The 25,170-nt window shown below is 34.9% G+C and overlaps 1 protein-coding gene across 1 annotated transcript; it reads left to right on the top strand.

Moving 5' to 3' along the window:
- The first annotated feature begins 321 nt into the window (after positions 1–321).
- On the top strand, positions 322–24,091 carry CFAP36 (cilia and flagella associated protein 36). Its single transcript, XM_006909590.2, has 10 exons — positions 322–640; positions 3,418–3,482; positions 4,107–4,208; positions 13,033–13,147; positions 16,537–16,624; positions 18,318–18,369; positions 19,971–20,073; positions 22,927–23,066; positions 23,267–23,416; positions 23,921–24,091. Exons 1-10 carry the CDS (start codon positions 526–528, stop codon positions 24,020–24,022), a joined length of 1,032 nt encoding a protein of 343 aa, XP_006909652.1. The 5' UTR covers positions 322–525; the 3' UTR covers positions 24,023–24,091.
- Positions 24,092–25,170: the final 1,079 nt, after the last annotated feature.

The following is a 25,170-nucleotide window of genomic DNA, read 5'->3' as shown; positions in this document are numbered from 1 at the left end:
ACGCTTCTGGGCCAGCAGGTCTGAAAATGGTTGGCACTTTAGCTGAATTCGAAGCCCTTGAAGCCCTTTTAGTCGGAGACCAGCTCACTACCGGAACCTCAGTACGCCATGCTAAGACTCAGCTTCCACGCACTTACTCTGAAGAGGGAACGTCGAGAGTCCTCCAGCCAATGGCTACACTTCTACTCTCAGCCCCAGCAACTCTAGGCCAATGGGCGGAAGGGTATCTTTTGATCCGCTACTGTTCTTTTCCAGCCAATCGGAAACGTTCTTCAAAAGCCCCTCTATAAAATGCGCAGGCTCCAGGAAAGCAGGCTTCACTTCCGGGCGGCTGCCCAGGGCGGCTGCGCGTGTTGCCATAGCGACCATTTTACGTTAACTGGTTTGCGGCTTTCGCCCAGCTGGCGAGGAGGCCACGGGGCCAGCTTTTTCTTTCCCGACACCGTCTAGGCACCTTGCGGCCGAAAGGTCTTAATAGGCTCCGGGGATCTGGCCTAAGGTTCTGCGGCGCTCCGCGGGGTTAGGATGGCTGCGGAAGAAGAAGATGAGGTAGAGTGGGTGGTGGAGAGCATCGCGGGGTTCCTGCGAGGGCCGGACTGGTCCATCCCCATCTTGGACTTTGTGGAGCAGAGATGTGAAGGTAAAAGCCAAGAGCCCTAAGCGACAATCTCTCCTCGCCTCTCTCACACCAGCGGTCAGCAGGGAGGTGGACCCCACAAAACATCTTCGTCTCTTAGGTCTCCACCTTTATCGGGCAGGTTTAAAGCTGATTTGTAGGAGGTTATTGCTGTCACTACGCCAATGTTTTCTTTCACGGGACTGAAAACGGGGCTGACACTGCCCTCCCTCAGGGCCCAAACACACGTCGAAAAAACATTAAACTTTAATCCTGTGTTGAGTCCCATACCCATCCTGCACGTTTCTGCTCTGGGCAAGTGCACTGTTTGGGTGGGCTTCTTCAACAATTTCCCCAGTGACTTAGGAAGAGAGGTGTCAGTTTGCCTCTGAGTTCCTTCTGATCCCAAAAGTTGACCTCAAAGAGGGGCCTGTGCATACTCCTGCAGGCCCAGAACCGGTGATCCCGGTGTATTCTCTTTATTGAGCCTACTGACCCTCGGTTATACCAAAATGGGTGGTTGTTGGGGGGTATCTTCTGTTAAATTAAGTATATAAACGTAGCATAATATTTCTTGTGAGAGAAAGGCACCTCCAGGTTCTGATCTGTTCACGGTTGGAGTTCTGCCTTCAGTCCTTGGAGACAAATTGGAGCCCATTCGCAGAAAAGGACCCAGAAACCATGCCATCTGAATGAATGTGGTTGTTCAGCCAGGCAAGACTTTGAGGGTAGTAATATCCATGAATTGTTTGAATTTCTGTCTTATGTTGGAGGGATTAGATTTGTAAAGTTCAGTGGGATAGAGCTAGGGTTAGTGGGTACGAGCTACAGGGAAACAAATTTCTATAAAGAAAGTGTTTCTTAACAATGTATCCCAGATAAATTAGCTTGCCTCAGAAGGTAATGAGTCTCCCAGGCACTAGCAGTGTTTGAATGGATCTGACAGTAATTAAATGGAGATTTTATAGAGGAATTCAGCTATCAAGTGGCTGGTTATCTTGGATGACCTTTTAAGAATCCTTTCATCCCTAAGTTTCCATGAATCTGATAGAGATGCAATTTAGTTGACCACTGAATCTTTTCATTACATTCTCACTGCTATAATCAAAATTCAAATAATATATATTGTTTATACAGGTAATTTAAGAAGTTAAAAGTAACTTATTTGTGCTCTTTTTAAGAATTTAAAATGCTATTGTGAGAGTGATGAAGCATGTGGAATTCTGACCTCCTTTAGTAGAAAAAAGAAATTGTCGCTTTTTGATTTCATTTACCCCCATGGAGACTAGATGCTGAAATGGAAAAATATTAAACATTGTTCTTCTCTTTATCCCCAAACATCTAAAGTGGTTGCCCCTCTGTAATAATGCACCTGTAATTTTACAGGGAAGCAGTAATCGTCAACCTTCTAAACATGTAGTGTAGTAATTTGATTTCAGAATTAGCTGAAAACAGCTTCTGTTTTGCATGTAAGCCCAGTGTTATATACAGCAGATGCCAGAGGAAATGGAAGTAACATCCCAGTGACACTTGAAATAACAGTGTTTATACTTCACTGACTTGGGGTTGTCAGTGTGCAATTTTCCACCTCAGATAATTTAAAGATTAGTTTCGTACAACTTTGTGATAACAGCACTTCTTTCAACAAACATTTATTGAGTGTCTTTGGGCCAGAATCTGGGGATAAAAAATGAATAAAACAAAATCTTTGTGCCTGAGAAATTTATAATTTAGTGGGGAAAAAAGGCAAATAAATGTACTTTAAATATAAAATAGCAGTTGCCATAATAAAGGTAGGGACATGGTGCTGTATTATAAGAGTTCAGAGGAAGGATCTAACCAGCTTAGGAGTTGGGAGTGGGTAGCAGCAGGTCATGAAGAATGTGCCACTTACAGTGTCTTGAAGAATGGTTGGGAGAAGAGGGGCCAGGTAAAAGCAAAAAAAATCTAGGACTGGCTTGAGCAAAGGCATGAGGGTTTGATGCACTGTGTGTGTTATATTTGGTGGTATTCCAAGTAATTTTGTATTGTTGAGTGCAAAGTTGGGGTTTTGGAGTAATGAGAGATGAGATTTAGGATCCAGTCTTGGAGGATTTTGTCTGGCCTTCTAAGGATTTTGTACTTATTTTCTAGGCAAAGAGCAGTCATTGAAGAGTTTTAAATCCAAAATTACAAAAGTTAGTTTTGTAAAAAGGTAGTTTTATTAGTTTTCAGAAAGTAGTCTTTTTGAAAGATGATTCAAGGGAAGATTCAAAAAGCGTTTATTATTTACAATTCATGAATTTGTCCTGTTTCCCTAATTAGGTTGTAGCTTCTTGAGGGAGTGTACATCTTTCTAATCTACATTGTTTCACATGTATGATCATTCAGTAAACATTTGTTTTGGTTTTATTTATTTTAACTTCTTTATTTATTGATTTTTATGTAACAAAAATGTCCTAGTCATTCTCAGTAAAATTTGCATCAGCAAAAGTCCAGTACAATAAAATAATCTGGAGCCTGTTGTAAAAAGAATTAATATTTAAAAACTATCGACAATAAAAGTTTATAAAGAAATCGTTGCCTTATATTGATTGAAAAGTAGCAAATTAGTGTTTGTCTTACACATGAAGTAGATCTTAAGTAGGAAAAATAACTTGTTTACAGTTAACACTATATATACATGCACATATACAAATATATGTACTTGTAAGTACAGGTACAAATATCTATTTGTAAGACATAAAGAGTGGACTTTTATATTTGCATTAAGGAAAAGATTTATCTTTTTACACTATGAAATATTTTTCTCTTAAACTTAGTTTTTGATGATGAAGAAGAAAGCAAATTGACCTATACAGAGATTCATCAGGAATACAAAGAACTAGTGAGTATTTTTTTACTCATTTTAAAGGTAATTAGAATAATATTAATTTTAGCTTTTCTAAATTAAAAAAAATGGATTTATTCATTAAAATTTTTTAATTTAAAAAAGTTCCATCTACCTTAATAATACTACCATTTGCAATCAGGCTCTAAGGGTTCTTTGAGCATCTCATCCTTATGACTTCTCTTATCTCTTCTCTAGAATCTAAGGAATGTATTTAGATCAACTATGTTAAGGGATCTTGCATGTAATCTTTAAATTTTATTCTTATTTTTCTGCTGATGCATCCAGGGAAGCGTTAATTATTGTTAGTCATGGTTGTTTTGTGATTTTTAAAAATGACTCTGGGTAGCAGAAGAGTTGTATCATCAAACTTCATAATCCTTACTTCAGTTATTTCTGGAAGAGGAAATAAAATTTCATTTGACTCTTCAAAAATTTTAACTTTTTGTTGTTTGCTTTTTCAATCAAAGACGTTGTCACTGCCATGTAGCATAATTTTATATTTAGATTAATAATTGCAAACAAGCATTTGATTATACTTCTCTAAACTCAGTACTTAACATAAAAACTGTCATTTGGAATTTTTTAATGTAAATTATAAAAGTTAAACTTTCTTTTTAGGTTGAAAAGCTGTTAGAAAGTTACCTCAAAGAAATTGGAATTAATGAAGATCAATTTCAAGAAGCGTGCACTTCTCCTCTTGCAAAGACCCGTACATCACAGGTTTTTGCTTTTGTGTTATTCTGCTAACATAGTTTTGACAAAAAATGCTTAGCATTTTACTTAAATTTGCTATGTTTGATTGTCAAAGTATAATATTCCAGACATTGTAAGAGTGAAAAGCTAATTCATCACATATGGGTTCTTTTTTATAACTACCTTTAGTAATGATAATTTGAGGCATTAATGAACTAATGCAATTAAAAAGGTTTCTGAACTCAGAACTATAATAGATCACAGGGTTTATCCAAACTACTGTTTTATTTACATAGATCTCTTGACAGTTTTGCAATTGCCCCTTTTTTAATCTTAGCAGATCCACAGTACACAGTTCCTGGGGCTTCAATCTCTTGGAACTACTTTTATTATCTTATTAGTTCTGCAGTACAGTGCTGGGCTGAAGTAAATATCATGTATTTATAATCAATATTTACTGAGGGCTCAGTCTAGCTGCTGTTTTAATATATATCAAAACACTTGTTATATATTATCTCATTTAATTTTCCTGACACTCCTAAGAAATTGGTACTATTTTACTTCTCTTTAGAAATGAGAAAACTTATGCACAAATATTTTAAGCAACTAGTGCAAAATCTACAGCTAAGTGAGTAGTAGAGCTGGGGTAGTAGTAGAGCAGAGGCTGAGGCTAGGGATACTTTACTACTACCCAAATAGCTTTCTTCTCAAAGAGTTGATTGAGCTTTCCAGCTTCTACCAAATGAACTTTATGTAATTCCTTAGAGGATAGGATTGTCTATGATGTGACCCCAAATTATATTTTCAGCCTTATTCTCCTGTTATAGTTCTCCAATACATTACGTACTACACTACTACAGTCATTCCAGGCCCACTGACTCTTATAAGCATCCATGCACTTGGCTTTGCTGATGCTAATTCCTTTACTCTGGAATGTTTGGCCCCTACCTTCCCCCCAACCCCACCATCCTTTCCTTACCCAGAAAAATCCTTATCATCAGGGCCTGGCTGAAATATCACTTCTATTTTTTTTTTTTTAATTAAAATTATTGGGGTGACATCAAATAGGATTCAAGTATACAATTCCGTAATATGTCATATGTATATTGCATTTTGTGTTCACCACCCCAAATTAAATTTCCTTCCATCACCAAATATTTCACCTCCTTGATCCCTCTAAGTCCTCATTCTGCCTCAATGGGCACTTCTACATTTTTGGTACTCTGCCTTGAATTATAGTTTCTTCTAAGTCTGTCTGCCTTATTAGATTGTAGATTCTTTGAGTTGTTTTTAGTACCTTTGCATTCTCAGCATCTAGCACAGAGATGAAAACCTAGTTCCTAGTAGGTAGTTCTTAGTAAATGTTTGTTAAATTATCTTTTTACTGTGGTTTAGAAGAGATTGCTTTGACTGTTTAATCCAGCACTTCCTTCTACATTTCTCTTTTGTACAACTTCTGCTCATTGAATGATCACCTTTAATTCTAGAGATAGAAAATCTTTAACATGACATTTAAAAAGATTAAATGTTATTGATATTCCCACAATAATGTAAACAAACATGATTTTATTAGTTAATAATTCTATAAAACAAAAGTTGTTTTACAGTTCACCAATAGCTTTTATTCTATATGTACCATAGTTTTAGTTTAAGGAATAAAGACCGGCATTATTTTCTTCCTTTTAGTGGAATAGGAAGAAATTGATTGAAAATTATTAACTGGTTTTTAAATTTCTTTAAGACATTGGTATTTGTTTTTATTTTCCTTGTTTTTCAAGAATATTTTCTGCTTTGCTTAATATTTGTCAGTCTCTTAATTAATGAGTCTGAATTGCTTTGTGAATAAAGATGTTCACAATAATAGTAGTAATAGTAGACACATCCATCTTTTGCTTTTGTTATCAGGATAACTTTAAATTACTTGTGAGTGAAGATATCCAGAATTTTAAAATATTGTTTTTAGATCAAGAATAACATCTTTCTTTCTTGTTCTGTTATTCAACACCTTTTAATTTATTTGGAGTGCATTGGTACAAGGAGGCAAGTCTGTTGATGCAGACAGATCTAGATTTGAGCTCTAGATCTTTCATTTACTAGCTGTAAGACCTCAGACAAAAAATTATTTTACAGTTTTCCTTTCTTATCCTTACTGATTCTGTTTCCATATCCATAAAATAGGGATAGCATCTACTTTAAAAGATTTTTGTGCAATTTAAGAGATAAAGCTCATAAAACATTGAGTACAATACCTGACATATATAAGGTGGTCTATAAAAGGAAGCGCTTCTTAATTATCGGTAGCTATTTTGGTGGTTGATTAGCGCTGTGCTAATTAGGCCAGGGTCATAGGTTCAATCCCCATGTGGACTAGTTAGCTTTATTCTTTTCTAGAGCAAACTCTTAGCACCAGATACTGAATAGCAACATGATTGAATCAGCCTAAGGTCATCACCATTACCAGGAAAATAGCTCAAAGCACAGCTATGCAGCAGTCATGTAATCTGTATACATAAAGATCACAATGCTAAGTCCATTATGCCAATATGGGGTGCCTAAGAACAAACTCAAGAAACCAGTTGCTTGCCCTGGGTAAATTAGGACGTAATTTTTATTTTGTTGTGGTTTGCCTGGTTTGATTTTGATTTTTAAAATAGCTGCCCACTCCTATTGAATTGTATTGCTAAAGCCAGCTTGGAAAATTCTTTTCAACTGGTTTGGTCATCATTAGGCCTAGACCGTTGGTCCTGGATACTCTTTATGTATTAAAGTCAGCAGCAGTAGTAGTAAGGGATTTAATGACCATAATCAGATGAAAAATCTCTAGTTTAAGAAAAGGAAAAAAAAAAAAAAACAAACCTTTTTAAGAGCATGTTCTTCCAGTATATATGTGTGGTTTCTTTAAAAATGCTTGTGACTCAGGATACCTTTCTAAACCATTCAGAAAAATATGACAATATAATAAATACTGAGGTATTTATTATTTCAGTTGTTTTCAGTTGAATTTTGTAATTCTGTGGTGTTTTCCAGTCTTCATTGCTTAAGATTTTTTGGTGAAGATAGAACTCATCACTAATATCTATGTATTGCAAAAGCCAGGGACTTATGTATGGCAAGAAACAAACAATATTTTTTCTTTTTTTCTTTTTTCTTGATTTGCTGTGACTTTTGTAAGGTAGATCATGGTAAGTAGCTATACCATTTTGCATTAACATTTTTAGAAACATTTGTAATAATAGTAATTTGGGAAAATTATGCTTTTTTTCCCAGTAACTTGGATTGTTGAAAAGATTACACATATGGTGTAACTTTCATTTTCTAAAAATACACACAGGATAATTAACAATATTTTGTATGAGTGCTAGTAAGAGCCTTAAAAATTAATAGCCTTTTCATAGAGCAGTTTTAGGTTTACAAAAAAATTGAGATAATACAGAGTCTCTTAATATTAACATTTTTCATTAGTGTGATATATTTGTTAAAATTAATGTGTCAATATCGATATAGTATTATTAACTGAAGTCCATGGTTTACAATAGCGTTCACTCTTTGTGTTGTATAGTTCTATGGATTTTGTCAAACATAATGTCATGTTTCCACAATTACAGTAGCAAATAATTTCACTGTCTTAAAAATCCTCTGTGCTCCATATATTCATCCTTTCATTCTTGCCCTAAACCCCTGGCAACTGCTGATCATTTTACCTACTCTAGTTTTGCCTTTTCCACAACATCATATTTGCATCATACAGTATGTAGCCTTTTCAGACTGGCTTCTTTCATTAAGTAATATGAATTTAGTGTTCCTCTGTTTATTTTTTGTTTAATAGTTCTTTTTATTGCTGAATAATATTCCACTATATGTATGTACCACAGTTTGTGTTTACCCATTTACCTTTTGAAGAACATTTTGGTGGCTTCTAAGTCTTTGGCAGTTATGTGTAAAGCCACTATAAATTTTCGTATTCAGGCTCTTGTATGTACATAGTTTTCAATTCATTTGGGTAAATATCTAAGAACGAGATTGCTGGATCATATGGTAAGATTAAGTTTATCTTTATAAGAAACTGCCAACCTCTCCTCTAAAGTAGCTGTACCAGCATAGAGAATATAGTCGATAGTATTATAATAACTATGTATGGTGTCATATAGGTACTAGACTTATTGGGGTGATCACATATATGGTATATAAATTTCCAATCACTGTTGTACACCTGAAACTAATATAATATTGTATGTCGACTGTAACTGAAAAATAAATTGAAAAAATAAGTAAATGAAGTAGCTATATATACCATTTTGCATTTTCACCAGCAATGAATGGAAGTTCCTGTTGCTCCATATCTTCGTCAGCATTTGGTATTGTTAGTATTGCCAAATTCAAGGTTCTCTAGATTTTCTCTATGCTATCTTATGGAAGTTTTATGATTTGTTTTTTACATTTAAGTCTATGATCCATTTGAGTTATTTGTGAAAGGTGTAAGGTCAGTGTTTAGATTCATTTTTTGCATGTAGATGTCCAGTTGTTCCCAGCACCATTTGCTGGAAAGATGAACCTCTCTCCATTCGACTATCTTTGTTCCTTTGTCAAAGACCAGCTGACTGAGTTTGTATTGGTCTGTTTTTGGGTTGCATTCTTTTCCATTATCAGTTCTTTCACCAATACCATATTGTCTTGATTTGTCATAGTTTATAGTAAGTCTTGAAGTCAACTAGTGTCAGTCCTCTGACTTTATTCTTTTTCAGTATTGTGTGGCTATTTGAGGTCTTTTGCCTTTCTATGTGAATTTTAAAATCAGTTTGTTGATATCTACAAAAGCACTTGCTGGGATTTTGATTGAGATTGTGTGAATCTGCAGATCAAATTAGGAAGAATTGACATGCTAACAATGTTGAGTCTTCTTATGTACATCTTGTGCATATTATTTTTAGATTTATTCTTATGTACTTCTTTTTATTTTGTGGTGCTAATGTAAATGATATTGTGTTTTTTATTTCAAATTCCAACTGATCACTGCTGGTGTATAGGAAAGCAGTTGCTTTTTTTTTTTGGTATATTAACCTTATATCTTGAACCTTGCTATAATTGCTTATTAGCTCTAGGAGGTTTTTTAGTTTGTTTGATTTAATTCTATGGGATTTTCTACAGAAAATCATGTCTGTGAACAAAAACAGTACTCTTCCTCTGCTTCTATTTTCTGGAAGAGATTGTAGAAAATTGGTATAATTTCTTTTTTTTGAAAGATTCTTATCTGAGTGTAGTTTTTCACATGCATGTTCAAATACATGTATATGCTGATCTGAATCTTGCAAGGAGGGGTGGTAAAATAGCATAGAAACTGAGTCAGTTATATATTCCATAGTGGACCTCCAAGTTATACCTTTTTTCTCTTTAACTTGAATCGGTATAAATACCTTTACATCTGTTCTGTAGGCTATGCTATTCATCTTCTGCAAATAAATATTTAATCATTATTCTTTTAAGAAATAATATGAATCTGTAATGTTTCTTCAGAGTTTAATTTTTTTTTTTTGGTAGAGAATTAGTATATTTCATTAAATAGTAGAATTCACCAGTGAACCTAGCTGAGCCTGGTGCTTTCTATTTTGAAAGGTATTAATTATTGATTCCTTTTCTTTAGTAGATAGGTTTATTCAGATTATCTATTTCTTCTTGTCTGAGTTTTGGCAGATTGTGTTTTTCAAGGAATTGGTCCATTTCATCTAGGTTGTCAAATCTGTGGACATAGAGTTGTTTATAATATTACTTTATTATCCTTTTGATATCCATAGGATCTATACTGAAGTCCCCTATTCATTTTTTATATTAGTGATTTATGTCTTCTTTCTCTTTTTTTTTAAGTTAACCTGGCTAGAGGTTTATCAGTTTCATTGATCTTTTCAAAGAATCAACTGTTAGTTTTTAATTTTTTTAATTGATTTTCTGCTTTCAATTTCATTGATTTCTTCTCTAATTTTTATTATTTCTTTTTTATTCTTACTTTGAGTTTAATTTGCTCTTCTTGTAGTTTCTAAGGTAGAAGCTTATATTATTGATGTTAAATATTCTTTTCTAATATGTATTCTATGCTATAAATTTCCCTGTAAAGTACTACTTTGGTACAAATTTTGATGTATTGTCTTTTTAGAAGCATTTAAATTTTTTCTCTATGACTACTTCATTGACCCATGTGTTATTTAGATGTGTGTTGTTTATTCTCCAAGTATGTTAGGTTTTTTCCAGCTATCATTCTGTATTGATTTCTAGTTTAATTCCATTGTGTTCTGAGAGAATACTTTGTATGACTTCTTTTAAATTTATTAAGATGTGTCTTATGGTCCAGTATTGTCTATTTTGGTGAATGTTTTGTGTGAACTTGAGAAGAACATGTATTTTTTTTGTTGTTTGAGGAATGTCAATTTGATCCAGTTGACCGAAGGTGCTGTTCAGTTTAACTATGATCTTACTGATATTCTGCCTGCTAAATCTGTTCATTGCTGATAATGAATATTGAAGTCTCTAACTATAATAGTGAATTCATCTATTTCTCTTTGCAATTCTGACTATTAGTGGAACAGCATAAGTGCATGAAATCTCTTGTACCTTTAAAAACTATGGTATGATTTAACTCTAAGCAGAGATAATAATAGAGTAACCTCAGGCTAAGTGTGAGTATGTTTGAGTGTCTTTTAAACTTATTTAAGTCATTCTTAAAGACTCAGTGTTCATTTTGTTATTAATGTTTTTTTCGCAAACATAGATAACATCGCATTTGCTTTATCTCATAATCTTTTTTTAAAGTAGTTTGACATTTCAGTTAATTTAAAGGATAAACTACTTGCAAGTTTTTTTTAGTAACTCCCATATTTAGTTCTTCTACCTGCGCTTATTGGAAGCTCTTAGGAGAGACGTGATCCATTTCTTTGGAGCAGAAGAGCCCGACTACTTTAACGTTTTAGGTTTAGCACAACATTGATATTTAACTGGCCTCAAAAGGGCCAGAACAATTACTTTCATAGGTACTTTTCAGTTTAAAAAGTACTTTCTCATTTTAATTTTAACACCTAGCCAGAAAGTTATTACTGTAATTCCTTTATTCTCAAATGCAAATTTTTCATATCATAATATCTCTGTAATGAGAATACATTTTATACTTGATGGCCTGCTATAATTTAATTGGCAGGTTTTTTTTTCTTATTGGCACATGAAATAATGGTTTATTTTACGAATCTATGGAGTCTTAGATTCAACAAAATACTTTATTAGTTATTATTATTATACTAATTTTCAGATGAAGAAACTGAAGCTCTAAATGATATGTCCAGAGTCACATAGCTAGTTCATTAAAGCTGAAAGTGGGCTTTTGATATCAACGGCTCATTCTTTCCCAATGTGTCAATGGTTCTCAAACTTTAATGTTATAAGAATTATCTGGGGAGATACATGGGCAGAAATTAGATTCATTATGTCTAGGACAGGGCTCAGGAATATGCATTTAACAATCCCTCTTTCCTGTATCCTAGAACACAATTTGAGAAGACACTTTGAGAAGCCCTGCATTATACCTTTAAGTATTAACTCAAACTCTGACTTGCTGAAAGCTCTAGTTGACACATTGCCCTCAATAGTGATGCCCTTCAAGTGTTTGTTAATGATGAGGATGATGTACTTGATATTGCTAATAAGAAGTCGAGGAAGCCCCAGAACAAAGTTATGTGGTGGCATAATCCCATAAAGGGGCCCTGACAGACATGACTAATTTAGCACAGAGGCTGCCCACTATTGTTTTCAATACTGAGATCTGGGCTGCAAGTTTCAAACACATATGAAGCTCATTTGCCATCCCCACCATGGGCCTTTTGAACAGTATATGTGAATTTAATGGAAAAGAAACTTTTTTCCCCACTTCAGTTGACTCTATAAATGTCATAGAGAGCTGCTTTTGCACTTTGTTTTGCTATACTGTGGTTGTCTAGGATGTGAGCTGGTTGCTGCAGGAAGGGCTCCTTCCTTTTTGCTTAGAGCTCTTTGATGGAGCTTTTGTTGAGGTGTTTCTGACATTATTGATGCTGCCTACCTGGTGAACAGTAGCACACCCTTTGCTGACTGCACGAGTGGTCAGCTTTTCCATTAATACCATGTAAAGCTTGAAATAAGATTTTAGTAAGATGGATAAAATCTGAGTGTTTTCTTTTGTGTTTTCCTGTATTTCAAATTTTATTCTACTTATTTTTTTTTTTAGCTTGGGAATTGGTTTGCCCTTTGATATAGCAGTTGTTCTCTATAGTTAAGGAAATGATAATTTGAGTACCCTAGAGTATATACCTTTACTTAATTTTTCTAATTTTATTATACTTCAGTTTCATACAGAAAATGATTTTACATCATAATGTCTAACTATCCCTCTTCCATGAAACTTTCTATGTATAGGACAACTACAATTGCATTCTCACATTACTAATAGCTCATTTCACTTATTTTCCATACTCCATTTTTGGCATTTACTTTCATTTGGTACTTTTATTAATTAAGGAATACTTTCATACTTACTGATTTATCATTAAACAGTTAATTTCATGTGACAGAATATAAACCAAACAGATTAGGCTGAAAAACAGATACTTTTTTTATGTCTAATAAAACAATGTACATACTTTAATTAAAAAATACTTTATTGCTAAAAAATGCTAACCATCATCTGTGCCCTCTCTTAGTGAGTCATAATCTTTGTGTTGGTGGATGGGCTTGCCTCGATGTTGTGAAAATGCAGTATCTGTGAAGTGCAATAAAACTGAGATATACTTGTAGTTTTAAAACTTGAATCTTCATTTAACTTCCAGGTTTCTTTCCACAGGCCATTTTGCAACCCGTGTTGGCTGCAGAAGATTTTACTATCTTTAAAGCAATGATGGTCCAGAAAAACATTGAAATGCAGCTGCAAGCCATTCGAATAATTCAAGAGAGAAATGGTGAAATGTTGAATTTTAAATCTAAGTGCTAAATGCATTTTTTTTTTTTTTTGCAGTGTTGACTATTCTGATTCTAACATGTTCTTAAATGTAGCTGCCTTGAATAAATTTATTTCAAGTTTGAAAAGTCTGTGGCTGACTTAAGAGATTCAGGAGTGTAAACTTTCTGATCAGTGTTTGACATCTCAAAGGCAGACCAGAATTCGATTTAATGATGTTTTAGGTTTCAGAGAGCTTGATTTTTCTGCCCAGCCATTGTGGTTATGAAATGCAATATTTTTGAGTGGTCACAGTTACTGTTTAGAGAACGTGACTATTCCTATTCTGACTTTCCATTGTTAAGGCTCTTGTAGGAGACAGTGGTTCTCAAGCTTTAGTGAGTGTTGAAAGTAGTTGGAGGGCTTATTGAAACTCAGATGGCTCTCTTTCAGTTTCTGCAGTAAGTCTGGGGTGGGGCCTAATACTTTGCATTTTTAACAAGTTCACAGGTGATGCTAAAGCTGCTTGTCCTGGGACAGCACTGAGAACTACTGCTCTAGGGCAATAGATAGATAGGGTTGCGCCACCATCAGGTGGAAGAGAAGACAACTCAAGCCCTAGTAACTTTGGCTTTATCTTTTATCTGACTCTACCTAATCTCAGTTTCTCTCTAGCGCTTTCTGTTTTTGTTCCTTTCTTGTGCACTTGAACTATATTTGACATCTGAATTTCTAACCATACTTCTTGTTATTGTACCATCTCCTTTTCAACCCAGATTATTATCTGTGTTTCAGATTTCTGGCTTTGGTAACATGACCTTAATAACCTACGTGTTCTTTGCTCAGTAGATTGCTCCTGATATTCTTTACTGTTTGTACTCTTCAATGATTTGGTAGCAAGACCCTTTCTTTGATTATTTCTTGAAGATATGAGGGTTATAGTTTAGTTCTACTGTTTGCTTTTAAGGGCCTGGAACATGCAGCAATCGAGCTTCTGTTGTTGCAGGGCAAACATTAGAACGTGGCAGGGCCCTTGTTGTGGATTCTTCTCTCATTTGTCTGATGTGAGTAGAGACTCTTTCTCTTTGAGCCAATTACCACAACTATCCCCTAAAATCCTAAGATGCTTTTCACAGCAGGTAAGAGAGCTGTTGTCTGTGGCTAGGAGATGACACCACCTTAACCCTGAATGATGCATGACACTGTGCAGTTGCTTTAGTGTAAATAAGTTTGGAAGAGTCTCTTTCTCTTTGTCTTTCTACCATAGTTTGCTTTATAAAATTATTATGATTTTTTCTGAAACTCTGACCTATAGAATAGAGAATTTGGATAATTATTTTATGTTAAAATTGTTTTGGGGGATTACTTTTAATAAAAGAAATAATAAACTTGAAATTAGCACTCTATAGTTTTCAGTTTCAAATGTAGCTGGAAACTCATTTAGATTTTAATAGAAAGGGAACAAGTATATATAGCTTGTATCTGCTGGGTGCCTCAGGCTGCCATTAGCAGAAAAGCTCAATGAAAGTGGCCTAGGCAATAGGAAGTTATTATCTCACAGAACAAGAGATCCAGAGGAAGGGAGGGAAGGAAGAGAGGTCCAGGGTTGGTTAATTTAGTGGCTCAGTAATGTTATCAAGGTTGCTGACACTTTCCATCTTTATACTCTCCCATTCTCAAGATCTCTCATGATTGCACTCTGGCTGCATCGAATGCAGACTCAATCGTATCTCATGAAGAAAGGGATGTTTCTTTCTGTACATCTCTTTTTGTTAGCAAGACAACACTTTCATAGAAGGCCCTCAGGAGTTTTCCCCATAGGTCCTATTGATCAGGATTAGGTCACATGCTTTTATTAAACCCTTCAGCAGGGGAATGAGACCATTATGACTAGCTTAAACCAATAATAAGTCACTCTGGTGGGGTGAGGTAGGGCAGAACCTTGCCTCAAAGTAGTTAGCTGCCTGATAATTGCACAAACCTGGCTTATATTAGTAAGGGAAGGAAATAATATGGAATGATGCTGCTTCAAACCACAGGGTGGGACAGTTTACTTACATTAAAACATAAACTAATACTGAGTTTCTGCCATAGAACTTTTAATACATGTATTTAAGAATGTTGCTTAACTTAGATCGAGGAGAAAGGACCTTAGACCGATATACTCAAAATTGCAGACGACTTACAAACTGTCTTCGTGGTGAGAAAAATTCAAAAGCTGTCTGGATCCTTGGTTGTACCTTATCAAAGAATGCAAATCAGAGCATTATTTTGATGGTTTTGAAGTATTACATACTGTTACATTGTTCTTTCCTTAGTTCTTTTCATTTTCCATACAAAGTTTATTAGGAGAATACTAATTGTAAATCTTTTGAGTTAGCAAAAATGTACTTAAGATTGATGAGTTGTATAGATGTTAGTTTTCTGATGTGATACTGTACTGTAGTTTTGTATGATGTTACCATTGGGAGAAACTGGGTAAAGGGTACATAGCATCACTCTGTATTAGTTCTTGCAACTGTATATAAAATTGCAATTATATCAAAATAAAAGTTTAATTAAAACATTAAAACATCGGGGATTAGAATAGTAAAGCTACTTTAGAGCAGATCCAAAACCTATAGTCATATGTGGGTAATGAAATAGATGGTAAAAATTAAGAGACATGCTAGTGATATCATTAGAATATATTAATTATGGATATGAACTGAACACTTACCACCAGTCTACCTGCTTATCAAGAAGATATAGGTGATAAAGCAAATTAAACCAACTTAAAATTACTTGCCATGAATTTTTTTATTTGCCTTGGGCTGAAGTTGGTTCTGCCCGGGTTTATAGTTATTAGCCCAATATCTGCATAGAAGCTTTGAGGGCAGAGATTGTTTTGTTCACCTTTATATTCCCCCTAAGTGCTTATTAGCACCTAGCTTTTTTGCGTAGTAAGCAGGGCTCTTTTCAGTAGCATTTGTTGTAGTATGAATGAAGAGTATTAATGTCCTATTTCAGTGAACACTGTTTTACATTTTATTTTATAAACTCTTTTCCCATTTAAGGGATGCTTTTGAGAGCATAGTGTCATTATTAGGAGCTTATTGATTTCAGTGGTATATACTCAGTATATGATTATGGAGGATAATAGCTTATATTAATTTTCATTATATATAATTGTTATTTTTAATAGGCAATACAAATAAGAGACATTTCTAGATAAAACTGTGTTTTGTTTTGTTTTTTTTGGTGGGGCTGATTCCCTAAAACAAGACCATAGTTAAAAAGTAATAGCTTAGAACATTATTTTAAGTGACAGATCTTTAAGTTAATTTGTACGTCTTGATGAACTAGGATAGTGAGAAAGAAATGTTTTCAGATGAGTTGATATTATTCCATGTGCTCTTTGGTTTTGAACAGGTGTATTACCTGACTGCCTAACAGATGGTTCTGATGTGGTCAGTGACCTTGAACAGGAAGAGATGAAAATCCTGAGGGAAGTTCTTAGGTATCCTTCTTTAATTATTTTTTGAATGAATCATTATAATATTATAATATCTGTATGTATGCTTTTTGCCCCCAAATTATTAGAACTAGTGAAATATTTAAATTCTCTATTGAAGACCATGAAAATGATTTATTTTGTTTGTTTATAAGTACGTATATATTACATTTCTTAATGGACAGAAAAAATTATTTTCAGATGACTCATACCAGATTAACCCAAATGGGAAGCTCTTCTTCCAGTTCCATCATGGGAATAGGAAACTAACCAAGTGAGAACAAGATGCAGTAGACCTAACCTGATGCCCAGAAAGGGGTGTAGTGGCCTGAGCTGACTAGGAAACTCCATGGCTTCTGGATTTCTGTATTGGAGGTGGCTCAAGCCACATGTCTCACAGTAGGAAGCTGGACATCCAGATTCCACAGACTGAATAGCTGACTGGGTGACAGTTCACCTAACAAGGGAGAGAGGACAGTAGGAGGTGCCTGCACCAGAAGACTGTCGTTTCCTGTCTCCAGTTCCATGATTCTCAGCCAAATGCCTGACATGGAGTGTGCAGCCCACTAAAGCATTTCTTTTTCCCTTGGGCCTGTTTTCCCTGACCCTTATGAGAGTTTTAGAAGAGGTAGGCAACTGCAGCACCTAATTTTTAAATCTCCTGTGAGAATGTGTGAGTTCAGGGCAAAAGGATACCTGCAGCCCCTGTGCTGCCTGCAGGATAGAACACTGGCTTTTGGGGGCCCTTCTTCTCTAGCTGTAACCACACACATGGCCATCTCCTAGCATTCTGTTGTTCCCCCACCTACCCACCTTCCCACCTTGTTCCCAACTCCAAAGTGAAGGGAGAGGATGGGCCTAGTGGGGAACTGTGGAAGGCACTCGAGGACTCACTGCTTAATTCCAGGGGATTTGAGTGGTTTTGGGGAGGGAGGCAGGTGTGCGGGTTGAACCCAGCCTTTTCCTGCCAGATCCTACTTTCCACGGCAGGGGCAAATGGGAACCTTGAGTTTGCAGTTTTAAAGAGGTAAGGATATTTGGTAATAGATTTAGAAGACTGGTGAAGTTTTGACTTGTACTAGGTGCTTTCGTTGGTTGATTGGTGGTGTGAAAATGATCAACACTGTACTTTTAGATTTTTCCAAGGGCTTTGGAGGGTAGTTTACTACTGTATAAGTAGTAGAGCTTAGTTATGAATGCGTAAGAGAGTTGTCCTGGCTATGTTCCTAAATCAGACTGTGTCAGTGAGCAGTTTACAAAAGCCAATAGAGCTTTGGCATAATGACTTCAGGAGGGCTTTGTGAAAGCTCAGGTGCCACTGGAAAAACTAGAATGTGGGGAGAAATGGATCTTATTGGAAGGGATGTAACTCATCTCTCTAAAGAGTGAGGTCAAAGTCTCTATTAATGGGATTTGCCATTCAAATTTGGATTTAGGATTTCACACCTGTTGATTTTTGTTCAGCTAGGGGTCATTCACATTTCTAGAAGAAATGAGTAAACCTGTATTTTATGTTACTATGTTACTAATTATGCTGTATATGCCTATGTATGTCTTTCTCAGTTGACTGTAAGCTGCTTTAAGCAAAGCCTGTTTATTTCCATCTTTGTTTCCCAAATTCTTTGCACATATTATAATCTTAGGTGAGTTGTTGCTTGTCGAATATTCTACCTTTTCTACCTTATTTTCTATATTTCAGAAAATCAAAAGAGGAATATGACCAAGAGGAAGAAAGGAAGAGAAAAAAGCAGGTGCTTTTCATATAACAGAAGTATTTCATTGCTGTTATCTCTAAAGTTTAAAAAGACACTCGGTTTTTGCTGTTAAAATTTAAGCTAATGTGGAACTACACAATTCCTCAGATTATTCATATTATCTTGGCAATTCTAAGCATTTATATTTAAGTTTATAACTTTATTCACTTTATAATTCGTCCAGCAACCTACATGTAAATTTCCAATAAAGACAGATTATTAACTCCAAAAAACTGTAATACCATTCATATTTTAGGGGATTCCTTTTAAAATTTTCCCTTAATTTTACAAATAAAAGAAGCTTAAGAAAAATATTTTACTTTCCCACTCGCCTTGATTCCTTTACTGTTTTGTAACAGCAACTGCAGTTACTACTGAGGAGTCCCAGCAGGCTTCAAGGTTATCAGCCTGAAGCGGAATGATTCAGCATCATGTTCCCTGCCATACTGTTCTCCATTAAAACTACTTCCATAAAGTATCTAATCTTTTCAAAGGAAAAATTATAAATATATCTGGCTGAGGTACCTCTGCCCTCTTCTAGCTGCCTCTCTCTCCACATGCCTCTCTCTCCACATTTTCCTAAATCTCCCTGAAGGGGAAGGAAACCTAATAGAAACTCAATCACTTGAAAGTCATTTTCCATTTTCCCCTTCAGTCACTATAATACATGCTTGTATCATTCACTGTCTTGAAAAAACCTGTTTCACTCCAAGGCACCCAGTTAAGAGCAGAAGAAGAAGATGTTTTAGGGTTAAGAGGTGATTCATGTATCTTTGAGTAAATCATCTTTTAGTAAATTCATAGATATTAATATTTTTTTTTATATAAGGGTATAGAGCAGAAACCAGTTTAAAACTTATCAGAAGACAGTAGTATTAACTCTCTAATTTATAAACAAACTATATGAGGCTTCTTGAATAATATGTTTTTAGGGGCATATGGTTTTTTTTTTAAATTCTGTTACGGAAATTTTTAAACACAAAAGTAGAGTTGACAATAATAACGAATTTTCATGTATCCATCACCCAGCATATAGGGGCTTATGATTTAGATATTCATGAATTACCTAATAAGCTGCATGGATTTTCCTCTGTTTTTAAGGAAAAATAAATGATCAGTTTACTTTAATTCCTTCCAGGATTTAAATGATGTCTTTAGTTTAAATGTACTATCCCATTTTAGAAATGGAAATAAACCAATTCGTGGCTTCAGGAATATCGTAGTAGTGGGATATAGATAATATCTAGTGGAAAAGCAACTTATAATTCAGTGATTTTATTTCTCTTATAGTATTTCTTGGTGTCTTGCTCAAGGTCACATGAGTAGTAAGGTGAAGCTTGAGTTTGAACCCACTTCTTGCTAAGTCTAAAGTCCTAGTTTGATACTGTTAGCACTACATGATTTGAAATGAGAATGTTTACCTACCTCAAAAAGTAGAAGATATAAAATACTGGAAACATCTTAAAAACTTTGGAAAAATAGAATCTTTTGTCTATTATTTAGTAAATTGTAATTCAATGTCTTTGGATCCCTTAAGTAGTGAATTAGTCAAAATTAACCTAAAATGTCTTTTTAAATTATATTTTGGGCTCCTGAAGTTATCAGAGGCTAAAACAGAAGAACCCCCAATGCATGCTAACGAAACTACAAAAATGAATAATTCTCAAGGGGATGGTGAACATTTTGCACATCCATCCACAGGTAAGCCTGAAGTGTTACTAAACTTTCTCTAATAATATGAATACATAAACATTGTAAAGAATGTGTTACTTTCTTAATACATACTTAACCTTCAAATCCTCTGGGAGGGAGTATTGAATGGCCATTGGTATTTAAAGCTCTTCATGAATTTAGCTAAAGAAGTTGCAGATAGAAAATACCCAATAGACAGGGAAAGTGTAGTCCCCAAATTTCTAAGTGAAGTTGGAACCCAGAGCAATGCGCAGATTCCTTGAGGGAGCCACCAGCCTTTGGTGCCACAGCTGTAGCATCCAAGATAGGTTCACATAACATTTGATATTCTCTTCCTTGACAATTATATGGTGCTTGTAAATTAGAAGCTGAACTTGGAGAGATAATATTGTTATTTTCCTAATGATTAAAGCATAACTAGAAAATAAGAGGTAGCCACTTTATCCAGATGTTTAGAAACTATTATTGAAAGCAAAATCAAAGAATCCTTGTGGGAAATGTTAGTAGATGAACTTGTTCTATATGCAGCAAATCCACTTTCAGTATACTCTGATTTCCTTTATACAAAAATAAGTAATTTTGAAATAGAAATGGAATGATGATCATGAATGGATTCCATTCATTTTATTGTGGAGTTCTATGGTTTTAAATAAATATCTTTTTCTTGATTAAACAAAGCAATTCTGTGAGGTAGATGTTATGATCCTCCTCCTCCTTTTTTTTTTTTTTTAAGAAATTCAAGGAAATTGAGTAACTTGTCCAAAATCGCTGAACTCTTAAATGTTGAAACCGTGATTTATCTTGGTCATCTGACTCCAAATCTTGTGTTCTTCTACACTGTAGAAGAACTTTTATAATTGAGATAAGATGTGCTTGATATTTACCCATTGATTTTAAGGAATTATATACTTAGTCGATCAAACAATGAGACATATGAAACAGGAGCAGATTTATGAAGTTTCCTTCCTTTTACTTCCTCGCAAATTTAACCATTTTTTTTTCTTATTCTGCAGATTCTGAGTAGACTAACCTCATTTGAATTATGTCTGTGAAAGCACCTGCTTTAGATTTGTCTGAGCTCTTTTATAATTTGCTGGCCCAAATTTAACTGTTTTATATAGGCCTATGCACATATACTGTTTAAATTTTGCATCTGACATAATTTGAATAAATTTACTTTTCCTAGTTCCTTATCTGTTAAGTGACGCTATAGAAAACTTTATCTCAAACCATGTATAACTCAATTATACACATTAGTGGCACAGAACAAATGACAGTTAATTTCAAAAGTAATGATTTTAATTTTCAAAAATATTCTATCTTTTTTAAAGAGTATCTGATATTCCAGGAATCACTTCATACAAAGTAACAGAAGTCCATTATGAAGACCTAATTTAGGAGGAATAAAGGTGTTCGACTTCCTGTTTATCTTTTGCTCATGTCTTTCTCAGATTCCTGTTAGAAATGGATAACATCTCTTCTCAGATTGACACACAGAGTTGCAAGAGATGTGATGATCTTTCTTTAAACTTGCTGGCTTTCTGATTCTCCATTCCTAGAAATCAGGAGGCTAAGTATTTTGGCCTCAGGTACTTTCCTGTCTAGGTCTGAGTTAGAATATACAAGATGTTCATACCAACTAACTCACAGCAGAACTATCCAAAGCAAGTATGTGAATTGAATATAAATGCTTGTGTGCCTGGGATCCCCTGCCTCAGAAATGAATTGAATTATCCCTTCTCCAGCTCTTTGGTTCCACATTTGGGTGCTAAGCCTACCTGTGCTTAAAGTCACCATCAAAGAATGGCATGTTTAACTCTGTTTGCATATTAGGACCATCTTGTTTAAGCTCATCTTTATTTCTGTAGCTCTCTGTCTACAGTGGTTGGACTGTTCAAGCGCCAGCCTCACCTCTTCCTGGGGACTTCCCTATACTGTCCAAGAATCTGAAGAACTTTTCTTCTTCCAACCTCCCTGGCACTGCAGTTAGTCCACTCACCCCATGCTAGAACACTGGTCCTTTGGCAGGTTTCTTGCTCATGTAGAATTCAGGTTTTACTGTGCTGGGAAAATTTTTAATCATTCGGAAAGATATATGTCATGTTCTCCTATCATGCTTTAGTTCTTGGCATCATTTTTATGAGTCTTTGCTTATTTCTGCTGTTTTTCATAGTCCATTGTACTTACACTGAAAATGGTTTATTTTATTTAAAAATCACCTATCATAATAAAAATGGCTCAGAAAAGCAGTTAGCATGTTAATCCTGTCTCTTGGCATAGTCACTAAAAAACTGGATAGAACTGAGTGCTCATGTTATATCTGCTTCCAAGTTCTACTTATTCTTAATGTATTGGTAGGTTGGTTATCTTCAATATGTATTACAAAAATTATTGGTATTACTGGAACTTATTTTTCTGCTACAAAAAAACATAGCTTTAAATTAATTGTTCTGAAAATGTAGGGTTGCTTACAGTTTTTGCCTGTAAACAGAAGTATGGAAATCAATTACATTTTTAGTAAGAGATTTTAGTGCTGTTTATTTGGCATATGTTGAAACCTGTATTACATTATAGTGTAGTTCTAATCTTTAGATAAGAATTATAGTATCAGATAGCAGGAGTTTGGTATTTGTTGAAATGTCATTATACATAAGAAACTGTAGTTCAGGCTCCTTGAAGCGAGAGACCATGTTTATTGTTCTCACTCAGGGCCTGGCACAATGTGGGCACTGAATCAGTGTGTGTTGATTGAATTGATGTGAGAAAAAAACAAGTATTATTAATACTAGTTCATTTTGGTGAATCTAGCCTAATACTTAATATTTATTATAATCTAACTGGTCTCTATCTAATTACTGCCAGAAGTTAAAGTGCATTTTGCTAATCAGTCAGTACAACCTTTGGCACGAGAGCTGGAAATGTTGCCTGAAACTTCCACCCTTCCACAAAAAGGCCTGAAGATTCCTGGCTTTGAACATGCAAGCATTGAAGGACCAATAGCAGTAAGTAAAAAAAAAAAAAAAATTACTTTTTAAGAAATGAGCAAAGTGACAGTACTAGGAACAAACAGTGTCAACAGCCATTCACTTGGTTTTTGTTTTGATCTTGAACTCAAAATTCTAATTGTATCAGTCACTGGGTATCTGTGCCACTTATTATACAGACTTGAATTTAAAATAATTCCTTCTCTTTTTTCACCTAGAATTTATCAACACTTGGAACAGAAGAACTCCGGCAACGAGAACACTATCTCAAGCAGAAGAGAGATAAGTTAATGTCCATGAGAAAGGATATGAGGACTAAGCAGATACAAAATTCGGAAGAGAAAGGAAAACCTGCTGGTGAGGTAAAGGTATGTCTAGCCTTAGTATGTCAAATTTGCAAATATAGAATTCTCAAAATCAGAGTATGTGCAAGAAGGCCTTGATAATGAATGTTGCTCATTGATCCATTCATAATTTACCTCCCTGCTAGTGTAGCACCTGCTAATCTCTTTTCTAGAAAGTGAGATGGTTGTGATGATTTTATGAGGTAGAAATAATAGCAGTTTCATGATAAATTTATTATTTCTTTCCCTGCTCTGAGTGCTTAAGGGTCAGCAGTCTATTTTACCTGAGCCTTTGAAATATTTTATCAGAGAGCAGCATCAGCATCCTAGTAACCACCTCCAACAGGCTTCCCCAAGAAGAGAGATTTTTACAAAGAGATTAAGGAAACTCAGTCCATGTGTGACTTTTTTAAAAAAATTATTTACTGAAAATGCTCTTTTTGTTTGAGGAAGCATGTTGGGAATTTGAGACAAATGAACCCATCTTATACTGTAGCCAATTTTTTTTTTTCTTTTTTTCTTTTTAAGGAAATGACAGAGAAACCAGAAATGACAGCAGAGGAGAAGCAAACATTGCTAAAGAGGAGATTGCTTGCAGAGAAACTTAAAGAAGAAGTTATTAATAAGTAAATTTAAAACCAATTTTGCAAAACAGAAGTTCAAATTTTCTAAAAATAAATTATTTAATCCTTACACTGAATCCATTAGTCTCAGATACTTCTGTTTGTAAATGCAAATATAAACTCTATTAAATATTTAAGGTAAAGGGTGTTGGGGAAGGCACCCGGTTATGCTGACCAGTTTAATATAAATTTATGAATAATGTCTCGTGGAGAGAAGTATAGAAAACTAATTGATAGTGCATTCAATCATTCAAATGTGGTTACCTATTGTTTCTGTTAAGTACTGTGCTAGGTACTAAGGATACAGTAGCCAACAAGATCAGCATGGTCCCTGCCTTCATGGAGCTGATGGAGGCCCAAAAGCAAAATGTTTGAAGGGAAAATGTACAGTGTTACAAGCAGGGCTGGCCATACCTCCTTGAGAAAGTGTTTAAGCTCATTGGAAGACTAATTGCAAGGAGAAAGGGTGAAAAAAACCACTCAGGTCCTGTAGCAGGAAATTATACTGAGGAGTTGTCAGTATGACTAGTGTATGTGTTGGGTGAGGAGAGAGGGTTAGCATATGAAATTGGAGATAGGTGGGATACTGATTTGTAGGGCCTTATAGGGAAAGTGAAGATTTAAAATTTTGACAGTGGGAAGTCACTGAAAAGTTTTAAAGTAGAGAAGTTACATGATCAAAATGTTCATTTTAAAAAGATGACTGCCTGCTGTATGGAGACTATTGGGTGAATTAGAATAGTTGTGGGTGTACCAGGTATAAGGTAATTCAACGATAAGAGTAGTTATCTTAGGCAGGTAAGATAGTTTTTATTTTAGCATCTTAACAGTTGAGGCAAGAGCAAACAGTACTTGGAAAATAGATGGGGGCAGGGGAAGGGGTATTAAAAATACTCAAATTAGAAAAGCTACTATTGAAACAGATAATAGGAACAATTAACTGAGCCTTTTGAGGAGAATGCTGTCATGAATAACAAGTTTTTTATATATGAAGTGATCCTGGATGGTTTTCTGTAGTCTGTTTGCTAAAAGATAACCGGAATATGGATGCTCCTTTACTTACAACGGGGTTATGTCCTACTGAACATCATAGCTTAGCCCAGATTACATGTACTCAGAACACTTATATTAGCCTACAGTTGGGCAGTTACCTTG

This window comes from Pteropus alecto, unplaced genomic scaffold (assembly GCF_000325575.1).
Source record: "Pteropus alecto unplaced genomic scaffold, ASM32557v1 scaffold131, whole genome shotgun sequence".
NCBI lineage: Eukaryota > Metazoa > Chordata > Mammalia > Chiroptera > Pteropodidae > Pteropus > Pteropus alecto.
Note: the sequence above shows the minus strand (reverse complement) of the source record. Positions and strands in the feature narration are given on the sequence as shown.